Here is a 19,250-nt window from a genome sequence, read left to right on the forward strand (position 1 = left end):
ATTTTAATTTATTTTTAAGCAATGACAGTTTAAAAGAAAAAAAAAATCATATTACAATTCTTAGGGATCCAAAAGGGACCCAAGTGTGAAAATTAGCCTTATATTTCAGTATTATGTTTTTACTTTCAACACTTAAATCTATAGCTCAACTTCAGGTATATCTGTTGACGTAAAGAATTAAACAAATGTTGTATGCCCTTTTTGTAAAAAAAACTAACAAAAAAAACCAGCCCTTTTTATGCCAACTTTTTTTTATGGCTAACATACAAAATATGCGACATTTGCCACCACCAAAATTGTTAAAGATGTGAAGTAACTGGAGCCTTAAATAGGTCAATAATTCATAACAACATTGATTTTAATTCTTTTTTTTTAATTTTAAGCAATGACAGTTTAAAAGAAAAATCCTATTAAAATTCTTAGGGATCCAAAAGGGACCCACTCATAAACAAAAATAATTATTTTATATAATAATTTATTATTATGGTTTTACTTTCACACTTAAATCTCTAGCTCAACTTCAGGTATATCTGTTGACATAAAGTATTAAAAAAAAGGTTTTATGCCTTTTTTGTAAAAAAAACAAACAAACAGCCCTTTTCTATGCCAACTTAGTTATTTATGGCTAACACACAAAGTATGCAACAAACCCCCCCCCCAACCAAAATGGTTAAAGTGGAATATTAGACGTGAAGTAACTGGAGCTTTAAACAGGTCAATCATAAGTATAAAATATATCCCCAAAAATGTTTTATGCCCTTTTTGTCATAGAATTTTTTTTTTCTTTAATGGAAAGTATGCATTAATTTTCCCAAATAATATTTCAAAGTGGAATTTTCGATGTGAAGTAATTGGAGCCTTGACTAGGTCGGGGGTCGGCAACCCGCGGCTCTAGAGCCGCATGCGGCTCTTTAGCGCCGTCCTAGTGGCTTTCTGGAGATTTTTCAAAAATGTATGAAGAATGGAAAAAGATGAGGGGGAAAAATATATATATTTTTGTTTTAGTATGGTTTCTGTAGGAGGACAAACATGACACAAACCTCCCTAATTGTTATAAATCACACTGTTTATATTAAACATGCTTCACTGATTCGAGTATTTGGCAAGCACCGTTTTGTCCTACTAATTTTGGCGGTCCTTGAACTCACCGTAAAGTTTGTTTACATGTATAACTTTCTCCGACTTTCTAGGACGTGTTTTATGCCACTTCTTTTTCTGTCTCATTTTGTCCACCACACTTTTAACGTTGTGCATGAGTGCACAAAGGTGAGTTTTGTTGATGTTATTGACTTGTGCGGATTGCTAATCAGACATATTTGGTCACTGCATGACTGCAAGCTAATCGATGCTAACATGCTATTTAGGCTAGCGATATGTACATATTGCATCATTATGCCTCATCTGTAGGTATGTTTGAGGTCATTTAGTTTCCTTTAAGTCCTCTTAATTAAATTTATATCTCATGACACATGTAATATATGGCTTTTAATTTTTTGCGGCTCCAGACAGATTTGTTTTTGTATTTTTGGTCCAATTTGGCTCTTTCAACATTTTGGGTTGCCGACCCCTGGACTAGGTCAATAATTCATGACACCATTGATTTTGATTCATTATTATTTTTTAAGCAAAGATAGTTTTATCATTTAAATCCTATTCAAATTCTCAGGGTTACAAAAAGGTCCCACCTATAAAAGTGTTAAAAATTTTTTTTTTTTTTACTGTGAAGGCTACGATCTGGAGGTCAACTTCAGACCTATCCGTCGATTATAAGTTGTATTATTTTTGGTTTTATTATCCTGAAAAGCAGGATTGTATGTCCCCACAGTTCTTACTCACAGTCTCTTCCTTCCGAGGTGTTTTGCAAGCTGACTCTACCAGTCCAACTGGCTGCTCTTGCCATGCATTCCCATGGTTAGCACACCTCGGCTCAACCTCTTGCGTACAATGGAAAAAGAAACAAAAAAAAAACTTCTTTTTTTTTTATTGTTATGACAGTGACTAACTGGGCACATAGGTACACGTGGCACGGCCACAAGCACGGCTCGTTCGCATCATCAAGTCGGCGGCCGCGTGCGTCAGAGACCTTTAGCAACTGTTTTTAAACGCAGAATGGCTTTTCAAGGAACCACGCCTTCCAAATGTAACATAAGAGTAGTCAGTGTGCAGCTGGCATTGCCTTGATGTGTTCGAAGAGGTGCAAAAGTTGTGTGGCGTGTGATGTGCGAGCACTTATGTCTCCTCCAGCCCACTGATTTGTGGCGAGTGTTTATGTGTGTGAAGTGCGCGGAGGACATGCTGACTGGGATGCTTGCACAGGTGAGGCAGCAGCAGGTAGGCCCTGACAGCGAGGAGCATACAGTATGCTGAAAAGGAATAGATTACATTCCCTGAGAGACAACACTCATGCGCGCACACAGATGTACACACCCCAAATTCCAAAGACAACCTGAGACAAATCAGATTTTCCTCCTCTTTTTGTTGTTGTCACGTTCTCATCAATGAGTAATATCCTGCCGCCATTGTTGTTTTGTCATCAAGTCCTACTGCACCCCAGCTGCTTTGTTTTGCTACCCCAAAATAATAAAAGTATGATGTGTACTTTGATAATGATCATCATTATTAGCATTGTTTACTACAACAACAACAATAATGGAAATGATCATCATTATTGTTATTATAGTCATCCTTCGCCACATGGCGCGACAAAGTTATCGTTCTCACGAGATCACAGGTTTTTTTTTAAGAGCATTTCACATATTTTGGGCCTAAATTAAGCACAAAAAAATGGCTAAATTAACTAAAAATATCAATTCTACAATAGTATCGGCCGCGAGCGGAGACCAGTGCTGTTCAGTATCGTGGCCACCGATTGGCTCATTGCTATATTGGACTAAAAGAGTATAAAGGTGACTACGTGGGTGATATGTCACGTCTGGGGGGGCTCGCATGATGTTAAAACTGGTATGTAGAAGGTCGTTTTTTTATTTATGCTCTTGCTATGAAAATATTTGATTTAGAATTAATCATTTCTACTTTGCTGTAATTCAACCACCAATTACCAGCGATAAACAAGGAGTCGCTCTCTACCGTTTACATACTGTATACATGAATATCATTTTTTTTAAATCATATTTTATACGCTGTATATATATATATATATATATATATATATATATATATATATATATATATATATATATATATATATATATATATATATATATATAATAAAATAAATAAAACATATCAAATAATTATAAAACAATAATAAAAGAAAAAATATTAATATATTATTACATTATTATCATGATTGTAATTAGGGATGTCCGATAATATCGGACTGCCGATATTATCGGCCGATAAATGCTTTAAAATGTAATATCGGAAATTATTGGTATCGGTTTCAAAATTATCGGTATCGGTTTCAAAAAGTAAAATGTATGACTTTTTAAAACGCCGCTGTGTACACGGACGTAGGGAGAAGTACAGAGCGCCAATAAACCTTAAAGGCGCTGTCTTTGCGTGCCGGCCAAGTCACATAATATCTACGGCTTTACACACACACAAATGAATGCAAGCCATACTTGTTCAACAGCCATACAGGTCACACTGAGGCCGTAAAAACAACTTTAACACTGTTACAAATATGCGCCACACTGTGAACCCACACCAAACAAGAATGACAAACATTTCGGGAGAACATCTGCACCGTAAAACAACATAAACACAACAGAACAAATACCCAGAAACCCTTGCAGCACTAACTCTTCCGGGACGCTACAATACCCCCGCCCATCTCAACCTCCTCATGCTCTCTCAGGAAGAGCATGTCCCAAATTCCAAGCTGCTGTTTTGAGGCATGTTAAAAAAAAAAAAAAGCACTTTGTGACTTCAATAATAAATATGGCAGTGCCATGTTGGCATTTTTTCCCATAACTTGAGTTGATTTATTTTGGAAAACCTTGTTACATTGTTTAATGCATCCAGCGGGCCATCACAAAAAAATTAGGCATAATAATGTGTTAATTCCACGACTGTATATATCGGTATCGGTTAATATTGGAATCGGTAATTAAGAGTTGGACAATATCGGAATATCGGCAAAAAAGCCATTATCGGACATCTCTAATTGTAATAATAATCAAAATATTTGAAAATAAATGCAAACATTTGTATTATTAATACTATTGTTATTGCACTTATTTTTATGGAAGGTGGTTTCAGTAGAAACGTTGTGTCAGGGCCAAACAGCTGGCGTTGAACTGAATTGCTGTACCAAAAATGTGTCAAAAGTAGGATTTTTGCTGTAATGTCAATTGTTAGCCTGAATATGTAGTGTTGATAAGTTGGTGTTTCTTCTCTATTGTTGGAAAAAAAAAGATGATTGTGTCGCAGGTTGTTGTTATTTGCTTTGTGCACGAGTCGAGCAGATCAGTCAATTTGACTATTTCTCATATATTGATTAGGTTTGCGCTCGTGTATCAGTTTTAAAGTGCTTCTTGCCAAGTCACCTTCATGCATCTGATTTCCTGCCTTGTCGTCTGAGAAGCATCTGCAATTTAATGAGCCATCATTACTTTTAATCACGCTACTATGGCATCCAGCTCTTGTACAGCACGTCTGAGGACACCCTGGCCTGAACATTAAAACACACAAAAAAAAGATGGGTTGGGTTATCAAACAACAAAAGGCTCCTTCATTTTAATCCGAGAGCTTCAAGCTCTCATCGGGTGCGTCGCCGAGGCAACGACAGACCACGCCCACGCCTCGCAGCCGCTTCACCTGGGTGGGGCTCACGTGACCGCCAGGCGGCAGCGGGCCAATGGGGAGCGAGTACAGGTGCGACGACCTGGGAGTTTCGGCGACGGGAACCTGCTGGTTCAGTCGGCGGAAAGCGACACCAGACGTGTGTCCTGCCATGAAAGGAGGATTTGAAAGGAACTAGCGGAGAGATTGGAGCGGACTAAAGCAGGAGGAATACGTTTGAATCCACGAGGAGGCGTCTGATGGATACCTGTGTGACCTTCTGAAAGGTGTGCGCTTTGAAGACTTTCCAGCTGATCCCAATCGAGACTGCTTCATTCGGGTCGACCAGAGTCGCTTTTGCTCAGGTAAGACGTTTGTTGGTGCACCTTTACCGCCCGGCCAATCACGGCTTTGCTTTGCTCTGCTTTGCTGCCGACTCATTCAACCAGTTTTACAAAGCAGGCCGCAGAAGATGACGAGGTGTCACTTCAATCACAGCTGCACTGTTTGCCAAGCAAACACATTCATTCCACTGCTACCAAACACGCATTCTCTTTCCTTTGACTCTCATTTACTGAGAGGCATTGCCATTTTGTCAGCGCCTCCATCGTGAGAATGTCATTTCTGATGCCAGAATAACAGGGATGTCAATCTCACGACCACTCACCATTCCACTCTTGGGATGGCCGTTCTTGCAATTGACTATTCGCTACACAAATGATGATAAAACCTGTTTGTTCAAAGCAGGTGACAGATTAAAACACTCCTCTTGGCCTATGACGTAAGATGTGTACGCACAAGCATACAGATGGCCATGTAAAACATTTAGGGTGCACCAAAAAAATCAATTGATTCATTGAAACTAGAGATGTCCGATAATATCGGGCTGCCGATATTATCGGCCGATGAATGTTTTAAAATTAAATATGGGAAATTATCGGTATCGGTTTCAAAAAGTAAAATTTATGACTTTTTAAAACGTCGCTGTGCGGAGTGGTACACGGACGTAGGGAGAAGTACAGAGCGCCAATAAACCTTAAAGGCACTGCCTTTGCGTGCCAGCCCAATCACATAATACCTACAGCTTTTCACACACACAAGTGAATGCAAGGCATACTTGGTCAACAGCCATACAGGTCACACTGAGGGTGACCATATAAACAACTTTAACACTGTTACAAATATACGCCACACTGTGAACCCACACCAAACAAGAATGACAAACATTTCGGGAGAACATCCGCACCGTAACACAACTTAAACACAACAGAACAAATACCCAGAACCCCTTGCAGCACCTCTTCCGGGACGCTACAATATAACCCCGCCCCCCCCTCAACCCTGCCCACCTCAACCTCCAGGGAGAGCATGTCCCAAATTCCAAGCTGCTGTTTTGAGGCATGTTAAAAAAAAAAATTCAAAAACATTTTGGAAAACCTTGTTACATTGTTTAATGCATCCAGCGGGGCATCACAACAAAATTAGGCATAATAATGTATTAATTCCACGACTGTATATATCGGTATCGGTTGATATCGGAATCGGTAATTAAGAGTTGGACAATATCGGAATATCGGATATCGGCAAAAAAGCCATTTTCGGACATCTCTAATTGAAACTTTTATTTTAGTAGATTGCACAGTATCCGTACAATTGACCACTAAATGGTAACACCCGAATAAGTTTTTCAACTTCTTTAAGTCGGGGTCCACGTTAATCAATTTATGGTTCATCCACATCACGATTTTTATTCATCTCGATTCTAAATCGAATTAACTTTTTAAAAAATCTATTAAAAAAAAGTATTTATTTATGTATATATATATGTATGTCTTTGAATTGAATTCAACATTTTATATATGTATATATTATACAGTACATACATATACATATATACATACTGTGTATATATTATGGTTGTACGGTATACCGGTACTAACTAACTAAGTATTTGTTTTTTATCTCAACGGGCATGACGGCGCTCCGTTGTCACTATGTGACATTGTTGGTTTTGCGAGAAGAGGAGCATGTTCGGCAGCGCACACGCACGGAGCACTTACAAGCAGACAAGGTGTGGAGATAGCAAAGGGAGAATGGAAGCATTTTGGCTTAAAAACTAACGACAAAGGTGAAGCTATAACACTGAAACGCCGCTCAGCAAGAGGTACTTTAAAACATGGCTAGCTAGCTAGCGGCTAACGTCCATCTGCAGTCGGTAGTGTTTTAGCTACTTCTAAATCACTAATACTCGCCTCCATGGCGACAAATAAAGTAATTGTCTTACAAGTATCATCCCTGCAGGACGAGGAATAGCTAAACATACTTCACTACACACCCTAGGAGGATACAATTGCTAACCGCTAACAGCAAGCTAGCGCTCCTCAATGTAAACAAACGGTCGAATCTACACCTGACATCCACTGTAATGATACCAAGTACAAGAGCGTATCTAGTCGATACTACAATGATTACATTGATATTTTTACCGTCAAAAAAACGTTTTTCCTTTTTAAAAAAAAGTTATATTATGTTAATAATGTCATGAAATACGTCCCTGGACACATGAGGACTTTAAATATGACCAATGTATGATCCTGTAACTACTTTGTATCGGCTCCATACCCAAAGTTGTAGTGTCATCCAAAACTAATGTAAAGTATCAAAGAAGAGAATAATAAGTGATTATCACATTTGAGCAGAAGTGTAGATAGAACATATTAAAAAAGAAAGTGAGCAGATATTAACAGTAAATGAACAAGTAAATGAATAATGTTGACGAAATAATAGAATGATAAATGACAAAATATGTTACTGCATTCGTCAGCAGACAAATTAGGAGCCTTTGTTTGCTTACTTACTACTAAAAGACAAGTTGTCCGTAAGATTTTTTGTCAAAATAATACATATATGTATGTATATATATATATATACACACACACACATATATATATGTATATATATATATATCTGTATATATATATATATACACACACACACACACACATATATATATATATGTATACATACATATATATATACACATACATACATACATATATATATATATATATATACACATACATATACATACATATATATATATATATATATATATATATATATATATATATATATATATATATACATATATATATATATATATATATATATATATATATATGTATATATGTGTGTATATATATATATATATGTATACATACATATATATATGTTTGTATATATATAATATATATATATATATATATACACATAAACATGTGTATATATATATATACACATACATATATCGGAGTGTTGCTGGTTACTGGTATGGGTAAATGTGGAAATACTGTCAAAGCGCTTTGAGTACCTTGAAGGTAGAAAAGCGCTATACAAGTATAACCCATTTATCATTTATATATATATGTATGTGTATGAATATCTATATATATAATATATACACATACATATATATATATATATATATATATATATATATATATATATATATATATATATATATATATATATATATATATATATATATATATATATATATATATATACACATACACACACACACACACACACACATTTATATATACATATACATAAATGCAAATATATATACACTACCGTTCAAAAGTTTGGGGTCACATTAAAATGTCCTTATTTTTGAAGGAAAAGCACTGTACTTTTCAATGAAGATAACTTTAAACTAGTCTTAACTTTAAAGAAATACACTCTATACATTGCAAATGTGGTAAATGACTATTCTAGCTGCAAATGTCTGGTTTTTGGTGCAATATCTACATAGGTGTATAGAGGCCCATTTCCAGCAACTATCACTCCAGTGTTCTAATGGTACAATGTGTTTGCTCATTGGCTCAGAAGGCTAATTGATGATTAGAAAACTCTTGTGCAATCATGTTCACACATCTGAAAACAGTTTAGCTCATTATAGAAGCTACAAAACTGACCTTCCTTTGAGCAGATTGAGTTTCTGGAGCATCATCTCGACAGTCTATTGTTGTTCTTAGAAATGAAGGCTATTCCACAAAATTGTTTGGGTGACCCCAAACTTTTGAACAGTAGTGTATATATACACACACATATATATACAGTACACATATATATATATATATATATATATATATATATATATATATATATATATATATATATATATATATATATATATATATATATATATATATATATATATATATATATATATATATATATATATATATATATATATATATACACACACACACACACACATATATATATATATATAGATACACACACACACATATTATATATATACATATTATATATATATATATACACATATATACAGAACTGGTAAACTTTGTTATTTTTTGCAAATATTAGCTCATTTGGAATTTGATGCCTGCAACATGTTTCAAAAAAGCTGGGACCAGTGGCAAAAAAGACTGAGAAAGTTGAGGAATGCTCATCAAACACCTATTTGGAACATCCCACAGGTGAACGGGCTAATTGGGACAGGTGGGTGCCATGATTGGGTATGAAAGCAGCTTCCATGAAATGCTCAGTCATTCACAAACAAGGATGGGGCGAGGGTCACCACTTTGTCAACAAATGCGTGAGCAAATTGTCGCACAGTTTAAGAACAACATTTCTCAACGAGCTATTGCAAGAAATTTAGGGATTTCACCATCTACGGTCCGTAATATCATCAAAGGGTTCAGAGAATCTGGAGTAATCACTGCATGTAAGCGGCAAGGCTGAAAACCAACATTGAATGCCTGTGACCTTTGATCCCTCAGGCAGTACCGCATCAAAAACCGACATCAGTGTGTAAAGGAGATATTCTTTACACACCCCATGGGCGCAGGAACAGTTCAGAAAACCCACTGTCAGTAGCTACAGTTGGTTGCTACATCTGTAAGTGCAAGTTAAAACTCTACTATGCAAAGCGAAAGCCATTTATCAACAACACCCAGAAACGCGCCGACTTAGTTGGGCCTGAGCTCATCAAAGATGGACTGATGCAAAGTAGAAAAGTGTTCTGTGGTCTGATGAGTCCACATTTCAAATTGTTTTTGGAAACTGTGGACGTCTTGTCCTCCGGACTAAAGAGGAAAAGAACTATCTGTACTGTTCTAGGTGCAAAGTTGAAAAGCCAGCATCTGTGATGGTATGGGGGTGTTTTAGTGCCCAAGGCATGGGTAACTTACACATCTGTGAAGGCACCACCAATACCGAAATGTACATACAGGTTTTGGAGCAACATATGTTGCCATCCAAGCAACGTGTCTTTCATTGACGCCCCTGCTTATTTCAGTAAGACAATGCCAAGCCACATTCTGCAAGTGTTACAACAGCGTGGCTTCGTAGTAAAAGATTTTGGGTACTAGACTGGCCTGCCTGTAGTCCAGACCTGTCTCCCATTGAAAATGTGTGTCGCATTATGAAGCCTAAAATACCACAACGGAGACCCCCGGACTGTTGAACAACTTAAGCTGTACATCAAGCAAGAATGGGAAAGAATTCCACCTGAAAAGCTTCAAAAATGGATCTCTTTAGTTCCCAAACGTTTACTGAGTGTTGTTAAAAGGAAAGGCCATGTAACACAGTGGTAAAAATGCCCCTGTGCCAACTTTTTTTGCAATGTGTTGCTGCCATTAAATTCTAAGGTAACCAATATTTGCAAAAAAGTTTCTCAGTTCGAACATTAAGTATCTTGTCTTTGCAGTCTATTCAATTGAATATAAGTTGAAAAAGATTTGCAAATCATTGTATTCCGTTTTTATTTACGATTTAGACAACGTGCCAACTTCACTGGTTTTGGGTTTAAAATAGTGTTTTCATGGCTTAATATAACATTTTAATGGCCCACTTTATGTTTTCATTGTAAAAATATGAACTGAAACTGCGGGAAGTTTTGTCACGACGTGGACTACGGTGTGGTTTGTTTTCCCGGAATGCAAAGGAATCGGATCGGACATGGCGTGAAGGTAAAGACATGATTTGATTTAACACTAACAAAGTACAAACAAAAAACTACCACAAAGGCGTAAACTATGGGCATGAAACAAATAAACACTTACTGTGACAAGAACTATGGCATGGACCGAGCAAAAACCGAATATCAAATAGAGCAGAGCATGAATGCAGAGTAACAGGGGTATCATCAGGTAATGTCGCAAGGCTGACCACCTGGCAACTACAGGCTTAAATAGTATCTTCATGATTAATGACAGGTGCGTGAGTCCAACACATGACAGGTGAAACAAATGAGTTGTCATGGTGACAAAACAAGGGAGCGTAAACAGAAACTAAAGAAGAGTCTAAAGACCAAAGAGAACATAGCCAAACAAAACATGATTGAAAGACATGACAAGTTTGTTGACGAATGTAAAGTTTCGGGTTTTCATGGTCCAATAGAACATTTAAATAACCACATTTTGTTTTCATGACAGAAAATATGTTGAAGACCCCGAAGGGAATAAGCGGTAGAAAATGGATAGTATTGACTGTGGGGAGCACGGTGGCACAGGGGTTAGTGCATGTGCCTCACAATACGAAGGTCCTGAGTAGTCCTGAGTTCATTCCCGGGCTCGGGATCTTTCTGCGTGGAGTTTGCATGTTCTCCCCGTGACTGCGTGGGTTCCCTCCGGGTTCCCTCCGGGTACTCCGGCTTCCTCCCACCTCCAAAGACATGCACCTGGGGATAGGTTGATTGGCAACACTAAATTGGCCCTAGTGTGTGAATGTGAGTGTGAATGTTGTCTGTCTATCGGTGTTGGCCCTGCGATGAGGTGGCGACTTGTCCAGGGTGTACCCCGCCTTCCGCCCGATTGTAGCTGAGATAGGCTCCAGCACCCCCCAAAAAGGGACAAGCGGTAGAAAACGGATGGATGGATGGATAGTATTGACTGTGACAATGCTGACACACAAACAGTTGTTACTTTTATCCTCTCTCTCGACTGATCTACTTATTAATTTCCTGTTAATATCTGCTTACTTTCTGTTGTAACACGTTTTTTATCTACACTTCTTAAACTTTACTTAGCACCTATTTCTTAATATGTTTTTTCTAGCTTTACACATAGCTTAGCTATTAGCATGCCTGCTACTGGCTTGCTCTTGGTCTGTAACATGTTTAGCCTTGTCCTCCAGTGATAATGTTAATTCAGATACTAAGAATTGCAGTTTATTTTCCATAATGGAGGGGATTATTATATTTGGCTTAGGGAAGCGACTCCACACTGTGTATGGAGACACATATAAAGCTGGGGGACTAAAAATAATTACAATGTCAGTCCGAAGGGATCGGAGTTTTATGATCATCTTTAAAAAGCTTTAATTAGCAATGGCTATCATCACATACTTTTTCAAGAAAATCGGACACAGATCGTTGGCCAATTGACCGGCACATCCTTAGTTTTAATGCCAGAATATACTTTTTTTTCTTAAATGAGAAATGTGTTTTCATGGCTAACTACAGCATTTTTTATACCAAAGTATAATGCTTTCATGCTAAATTTTAGCTTTTTTTTCTTCCAATTAAAAAAATCTGTTTTCATGACAAACTAACATTTTCATAGCAAACTATAATGTTTTCATGCTACAATTTAGCTTTTTTTTTTATGACAAAGTATATCGTTTCATGGCTAGCTACAGCTTTTACATAAAGTACAATGTTTTCATGCTAAAAATGTTGTATTTTATATGACAAATCATATTGTTTTCTTGATAAACTACAGCATTTACATTACAAAGTATAATGTTTTCATGCTAAAATGTTGCTTTTTTTTTTTTAATGACAGATGTGTTTTCATGACAAACTAACATTTTTCAAAGTCTAATGTGTTCATGCGAAAATGTAGCATTTCTTTAGGGCTGCAACTAACAACTAATTTGATAATCGATTAATCTGTCGATTATTACTTCGATTAATCAATTAATAATCGGATAAAAGAGACAAACAACATTTCTATCCTTTCCAGTATTTTATTGAAAAAAAACAGCATACTGGCACCATACTTATTTTGATTATTGTTTCTCAGCTGTTTGTAAATGTTGCAATTTATAAAAAAATACATTAAAAAAAGTAGCCTCTGCGCATAGCATAGATCCAACGAATCGATGACTAAATTAATCGCCAACTATTTTCATAATCGATTTTAATCAATTTAATATATTAGTTGTTGCAGCCATACATTTTTTATGACAAACTTGTTTTAATTATCAACTATATTATTGTTTGTCCAACTATAGTACAGTATACTTTACTATAGTTTGTTATGAAAACACATTTGTCGTACACATTGCAAAATTTACTACACATTTATAGTTTTTTTATAACAAAATATAGTGTTTTCTGTAACGCTCGGGTGGCTTGACGCCGATAAGTGGCGTGTTCCTGATGCAGATAGCCAAGGAGTTAGCATGCAGGTAAAAAGTATTTAATTTAAGTTGAAATAAACAAAAGACAAGTGCCGCTCAGGAAGGCATCGAAGCATAGGGAAGGCTCTGCAAAAACAAACAGAATGCTGGATGACGGCAAAACTGACAAAAAGCGTGGAGCAGAGACGGCGTCCACAAGGGCCACACAACTGTCCATAAACAATCAAAGTCCCGACAAGGAAGGTCGCAGAAGGCTCAACTTAAACGGTCCTGATTGCTAACAGTGAACCGGTGCGTGGAATTGCAAAACAGGAAGCACCATCAAAATAAAAGCACAGGACAGGAAGCGAAGCATTAGACACTGGAGAACGCTAACAAACTCAAAATACATCCTGATCTGAGGTAACACATCATGACAGTTTTCTTGGCAGAATACAACATTTTCCTGGCAAGGTATAACATGTTAGTGTTTCCATGGCTAACTACTGCATTTTCATAGCAAAGTAGGGCTGGGCGATGTATCGAATATACTCGATGTATCGCGGGTTTGTCTCTGTGCGATGTAGAAAATGACTATTTCGTGAGTATTTGAGTATACGTTCTCACGCAGTTGCTTTCAGCTGCGGGCATTACACTTCAGGCTTTTCTCACTCTTTCTTGTCTCTCCTTCTCACAGAGAGATAAAACAAGCGCACCTTGTTACATACGTCACATACTGTCGCGCGTGCAACGTAGTACGCCCTCGCCGAGCAGAGAGGTAGCGGCATGGGTAACGTTAGCTGTGGCAGGTGGTGCAAGCGGAGCGGTGCGAGTGGTAATACGAGAGAGTGCGCATCTGGTAACAAATGGAGGAAGAATTAATTCCCAAGAAAAACAGCACGGGGTCCATCGTCTGGCGGTGGTTTGGCTTCAAGCGGGAAGATGTTGAACAGGCAACCGTAATATGTCAAGTATGCAGCAAAAGCGTTGCTACAAAAAGTAGCAGCACTACTAATTTGTAGCATCTTTTGAAAAGTCACCCGCTAGAGAATAAGGAGTGATTGAAACTCCGCATGTCAACATCTCCTATTGTGCCACACCCAACAAATTTTTATTTGACAGTTTTTTAAATATCTTGTGTGACATCATGCACAAAAGTGCACTAATAGCTTGTTTTAAAATGTCTCTGACAATCTTGCACTTTCTGTTTTGGAAATGACATGAATGTTTGTGCCACTGCTTAATAACTGTTTAATAAATACAGTTTTGGTAAATTGACTTAGTTGTGATTTCCCTCTCTGCATGAAAGTTCAAAATGAGCATATATTAAAGCAGTATGAACAAGAATGTTTCAATGTAGACACATAGAATCATCATACTGCTGTGATTATATGCATCAAGTGTTCATTCAAGGCTAAGGCAAAATATCCAGATATATATCGTGTATCGTGGCATGGCCTAAAAATATTGAAATATTAATAAAAGGCCATATCGCCCAGCCCTATAGCAAAGTATGTTTCTCTGCTACAATTTTTGCATTTGTTATGACAAATCTGTTTTCATGACCCATTGCTGGGCCGCAAGCGTCCTCTAGGGCACCGCCCCCAAAAATATTTATTTCTCAGCTGTGGTCCGTATGGGCTGCAGCGGTACTCAATTGTAATATACTTTTCCACCACTTGAGGCAGTAATGATAGTACAAAAACAGAAGAAGCCTGGCGCTAAAGTCATAGAGAAGTTTTTTAAGCGCAAAAATTATAACAAAAAATTGGCACTTTAATTTTATTGAGTTTATTTCGGAAACAAATGTTAGGAATGTATTTATTTTGTTTGTATTGAATTAATTATTTTTATTTATTTTACCACAGTAATTATTGAACAGGATTGAAATCAAGAGAAAGATGACTAATTTAGTGTTAATATTTGAGTGTGTCCCGAGATGAGTGGAGTGGAAAGTTTGGGTCCCGAAGTCCAAACGGGTTAAGCACCCCTAGCAGAGTGAACTGTGGTATAGTTTGACAAAATATACTAGAGTTTATTTCGGAAACAAATGTTAGGAATTATTTAGTAAGAATGTATTTATTTTGTTTGTATTGAATTAATTAATTATTTTTATTTATTTTACCACAGTAATTATTGAACAGGATTCAAATCAAGAGAAAGATGACTAATTTAGTGTTAATATTTGAGTGTGTCCCGAGATGAGGGGAGTGGAAAGTTTGGGTCCCGAAGTCCAAACGGGTTAAGCACCCCTAGCAGAGTGAACTGTGGTATAGTTTGACAAAATATACTAGAGTTTACCATAAAAACACATTTGTCGTAAAAAATGCAAACAAAACAATTGCTAAGTTTTGCATGTTTTCATGACAAATGTGTTTTTATGATAAACTCTAGTATATTTTGTCATGAAAACACATTTCTCATAAAAAAATCATTTTTAAATGATAAAATATCATTATAATATAATAATATATAATATATATATATATATAATATATATATAATAATATATATATATATATACATATAATAATATATATATGTATATATATATATATAATAATATATATATAATATATATAATATGATAAAATGCCAGGAAAATGCTGTATTTTGCCGAGAAAACAGATTTTCTCGGCAAATATATATATATATATATATATATATATATATATATATATATACATATATATATATATATATATATATACATATATATATATATATATATATATATATAATATATATATATGTATATAATAATATATATATATATATATATATATATACAATATATATATATATATATATATATATATATATATAATATATATATATAATATATATATATATATATATATATATATATATATATATATATATATATATATATATATATATATATATAATAATATATATATAATATATATAATATGATAAAATGCCAGGAAAATGCTGTATTTTGCCGAGAAAACAGATTTTCTCGGCAAAATACAGCATTTTCCTGGCAAGGTATGACATTTTAGTGTTTCCATGGCTAACTACTGCATTTTCATAGCAAAGTATGTTTCTCTGCTACAATTTTGCATTTTTAAGACATGTGTTTTCATGACTATACTATAAATTATAGTTTGTTTTTTGACAAAGTATACTGTTTTCCTAAAATACAACATTTTAGTGTTTCCATGGCTGAACACTGCATTTTCATAGCAAATTATATTTTTTGGAAAATTTTTATTTTTGAAAAATAAATTTTTATCAGCTCTTAAAAATTATGAATCAGAAAGAATAAGAATCAGGGTCGGGAATGGATTTTTCTTCCTAAAATCATAAAATCCTCCTGAGAGCTAGCGTCCTCTTCAGGGGACATACAGTACAAGTACAGAGGATGGCACTCATCTATTGTATGTCAACGAGGTTTAAGAATAATATGCTAATTCATGGCCACGCCTCTTGTAGACATTTAGTAACCCATTGTCTTTCTCCTGCAGTGGAAGATGACAGACAGACCAAAATGGTGGAAGGCCTTCCTGCCCAAGAAGAAGCCAGGGGCCAAGGAGCCATCCTTCCCCGATTTTGACCCCTTTGCGCAGAACGATAAGAGCAAAGAAACGAAGAGCGCCAGCGAGCAGGTCCCGCCCCAGTCCCAGCCGCATGATTCCGACAACAACTCCTGCATGTTAAGCGACGAGACCTACGACGACTCCATCATCCCCACCTACTTCGACGAGCAGACGTGCCGCAGAAACTTTTTCGTGTCTCGCTCGGGCCGCTTCAGGCAGAGGAAGAAGGTGCGCTCCACCCTGCCCGTGGAGGACCCGGAGAATGTGGCGCAGGCCAAAGAAGAATGGAGGTGATGGAAGGCTGACAAAATGACTGCACAGAGGAGGGAAGACAAGGCGACGCCACCTCCTTGAAGATGAAGGACGAGCGCGGAGGCGGCACGTTCACAGGATGAGGGAGTGTGGGATTTTTTAGTTTGAGCCCCTACGTTATGTAAAATACTGATATTTGTTTCATGAAGGACACGCCTTCTGCGGCCTTCAGGGATTTCTCTTGTCGACTTAGGAAACGGATCTAAAAAGACTTGACAAGGACAGTGGGAAGGGGATTCATATGGCCTCATTCGTCACAGTTTACCTGACACATGAAGCGTGGCACTGTCCACTTTAGCCGCCAGATGGCAGTCGAGTGTTGAATATCTTTGACCACAGCGTCAGTTGCTATGAGGAGTGGCGCTTTCCATCATTTTCAGCAGACTGCATTGCAAAATGGTTAACCATCCCCCTCTTCCTCTTACGCGAGATCCACCCAGGAATTGGGCCATATGAAACCCTTCCCTACTGAAAATTTTTTTTTTTTTTGATGAAGGATGAACATTCAGCATGTTTTTTACGGAGCTATGAAGATTGCGGACAATGAAGTTAACCACTGATGTTGAGTCAAAGTGAAAAAGGGACATTTTACAGTTAAAAATGGCAAATTAGTCGCCAGAATTTTATCGTAACTTAACACTGCATTCCTGTAAATCCAATAACGGCACCATTGTTATTTTTACGGTAAAATTATCCCTTTTTTTCACCATAAAATCTCTGGTCATTGATTTTACAGTGCATTACAGTAAATGATAAAACAGTACGTTTACTTTTGCGATTCTGTATGTTTTTTTTTTACATAAAATTCATAGTTGTTTTTGCAGTGCTTTGCCGTTTTCTGATGGCAAAACTCGGCTTTTTACCACGAAATCTATGATTGCAGTGTTTCCCATAAACTGCCAAGAGACCTGTGGCGGTGGGGGCGTGGCTATGAGCGTGGCTATGGGCGTGGTCACCATGACATTGAGTAATTTGCATAATTTACTACAATGATATGATTTTCTCTAAAAAGGCTCAAAAAATGTATACTTACTAATTAATAATAACAGTTTTGTTTAAAAACGGACATCCGTCCATCCATTTTACAATATAATTACAACACTTTATGTACATATTTATATACAGATTTGAACAATAAGTTATTCGCTGAAATATATTTATTAATTGTGGTTCTTACAAAAAATACATCTTATAAAATATAAAAGCTAAAATGTCTCATAAAGCTCTGCCCCTTTAATTAGTGCATACTAAATAATTTAACTTTCGCCTACTACTACAACCATATTATTTACCAGCAACATAAAGTGAAACAGAGGCAGAGGTGTCCTGCCACAGTCAGTAACAAATAAACAGAAAACAGTAGTGGTGGTAGATAGACACAGAGCTTCATCAAACATCTGATCCACTGAACAAAGAGCTCCAAAAATCTTGAACTTTAGACTGCCATCAGTTTTACTCCCTACACTTAACCACGTGTTTCCTACTGCCTGCAGACTTTGCACCCTTTGTTATATACACATGTTGTGTTTCTAATATAAATACATTTGATAAAGTCAAATACAAATAAGGCAACAAGAGAAGTATACTACACTTCTCTTTTGTAAAGTAAATCTGAACAGCCGATATGGGCATCTACATCAACTATATGATTTGCCTGAGAAGCTGGAGAGGACAAAAAATAAATAAAATTGAAAAATGTTTTTATTTTTTTTTGGAATTTTTTATTTTTTTATTTGTGGCGGACTTAATTCTTTCGTGGCGGGCCGCCACAAATAAATGAACGTGTGGGAAACACTGGATTGTTGTTTGTACAGAGCTTTACTGCAAATGGAAAACCGGTACCATTGTTATTTTCTGGCGACTAAGGTGCCTGGGTTTTGACTGTAAAACCTGACTTTTTAACATGTTTTACACCGTATGACCCCCGCCACTGACGTGGGTGTGTTTTTACACTATGCTGTGTTTACGATCACCTGTGAATAATGAAATGAAGGTATAACATATGAGCAATAAATGTAATATTTCTTACAGTTGTCAGCGTACTTTTTTTCCCGTGTAGAGAAGAGACAAGTGATTCAGCTGAAGTGTTTTCCAGTTAAAGGGAGGAGCACCTGTGTCGCTGCATTCCTGTGTCGCTGTTAGCCTGCAGCGTCCGTGCCGACGCCTCAAACAAGCAACTCGTTCACAGGTTTGATTCCAACCAGTCTTAAATTTGACAGCAGTTTTTAATTCACTTTTAGAAATCTAAAT

At 36.5% G+C, this 19,250-nt stretch overlaps 1 protein-coding gene across 1 annotated transcript; it reads left to right on the forward strand.

The window, feature by feature from the left end:
* Positions 1–4,890: 4,890 nt before the first annotated feature.
* Positions 4,891–17,758, forward strand: LOC133635545 (proline-rich protein 15-like protein). Its single transcript, XM_062028751.1, has 2 exons — positions 4,891–5,111; positions 16,617–17,758. The coding sequence occupies exon 2, from the start codon at positions 16,623–16,625 to the stop codon at positions 16,980–16,982; it is 360 nt and encodes a 119-aa protein (XP_061884735.1). The 5' UTR covers positions 4,891–5,111; positions 16,617–16,622; the 3' UTR covers positions 16,983–17,758.
* The last annotated feature ends 1,492 nt before the right edge of the window (positions 17,759–19,250 follow it).

This window comes from Entelurus aequoreus, linkage group LG20 (assembly GCF_033978785.1).
Source record: "Entelurus aequoreus isolate RoL-2023_Sb linkage group LG20, RoL_Eaeq_v1.1, whole genome shotgun sequence".
NCBI lineage: Eukaryota > Metazoa > Chordata > Actinopteri > Syngnathiformes > Syngnathidae > Entelurus > Entelurus aequoreus.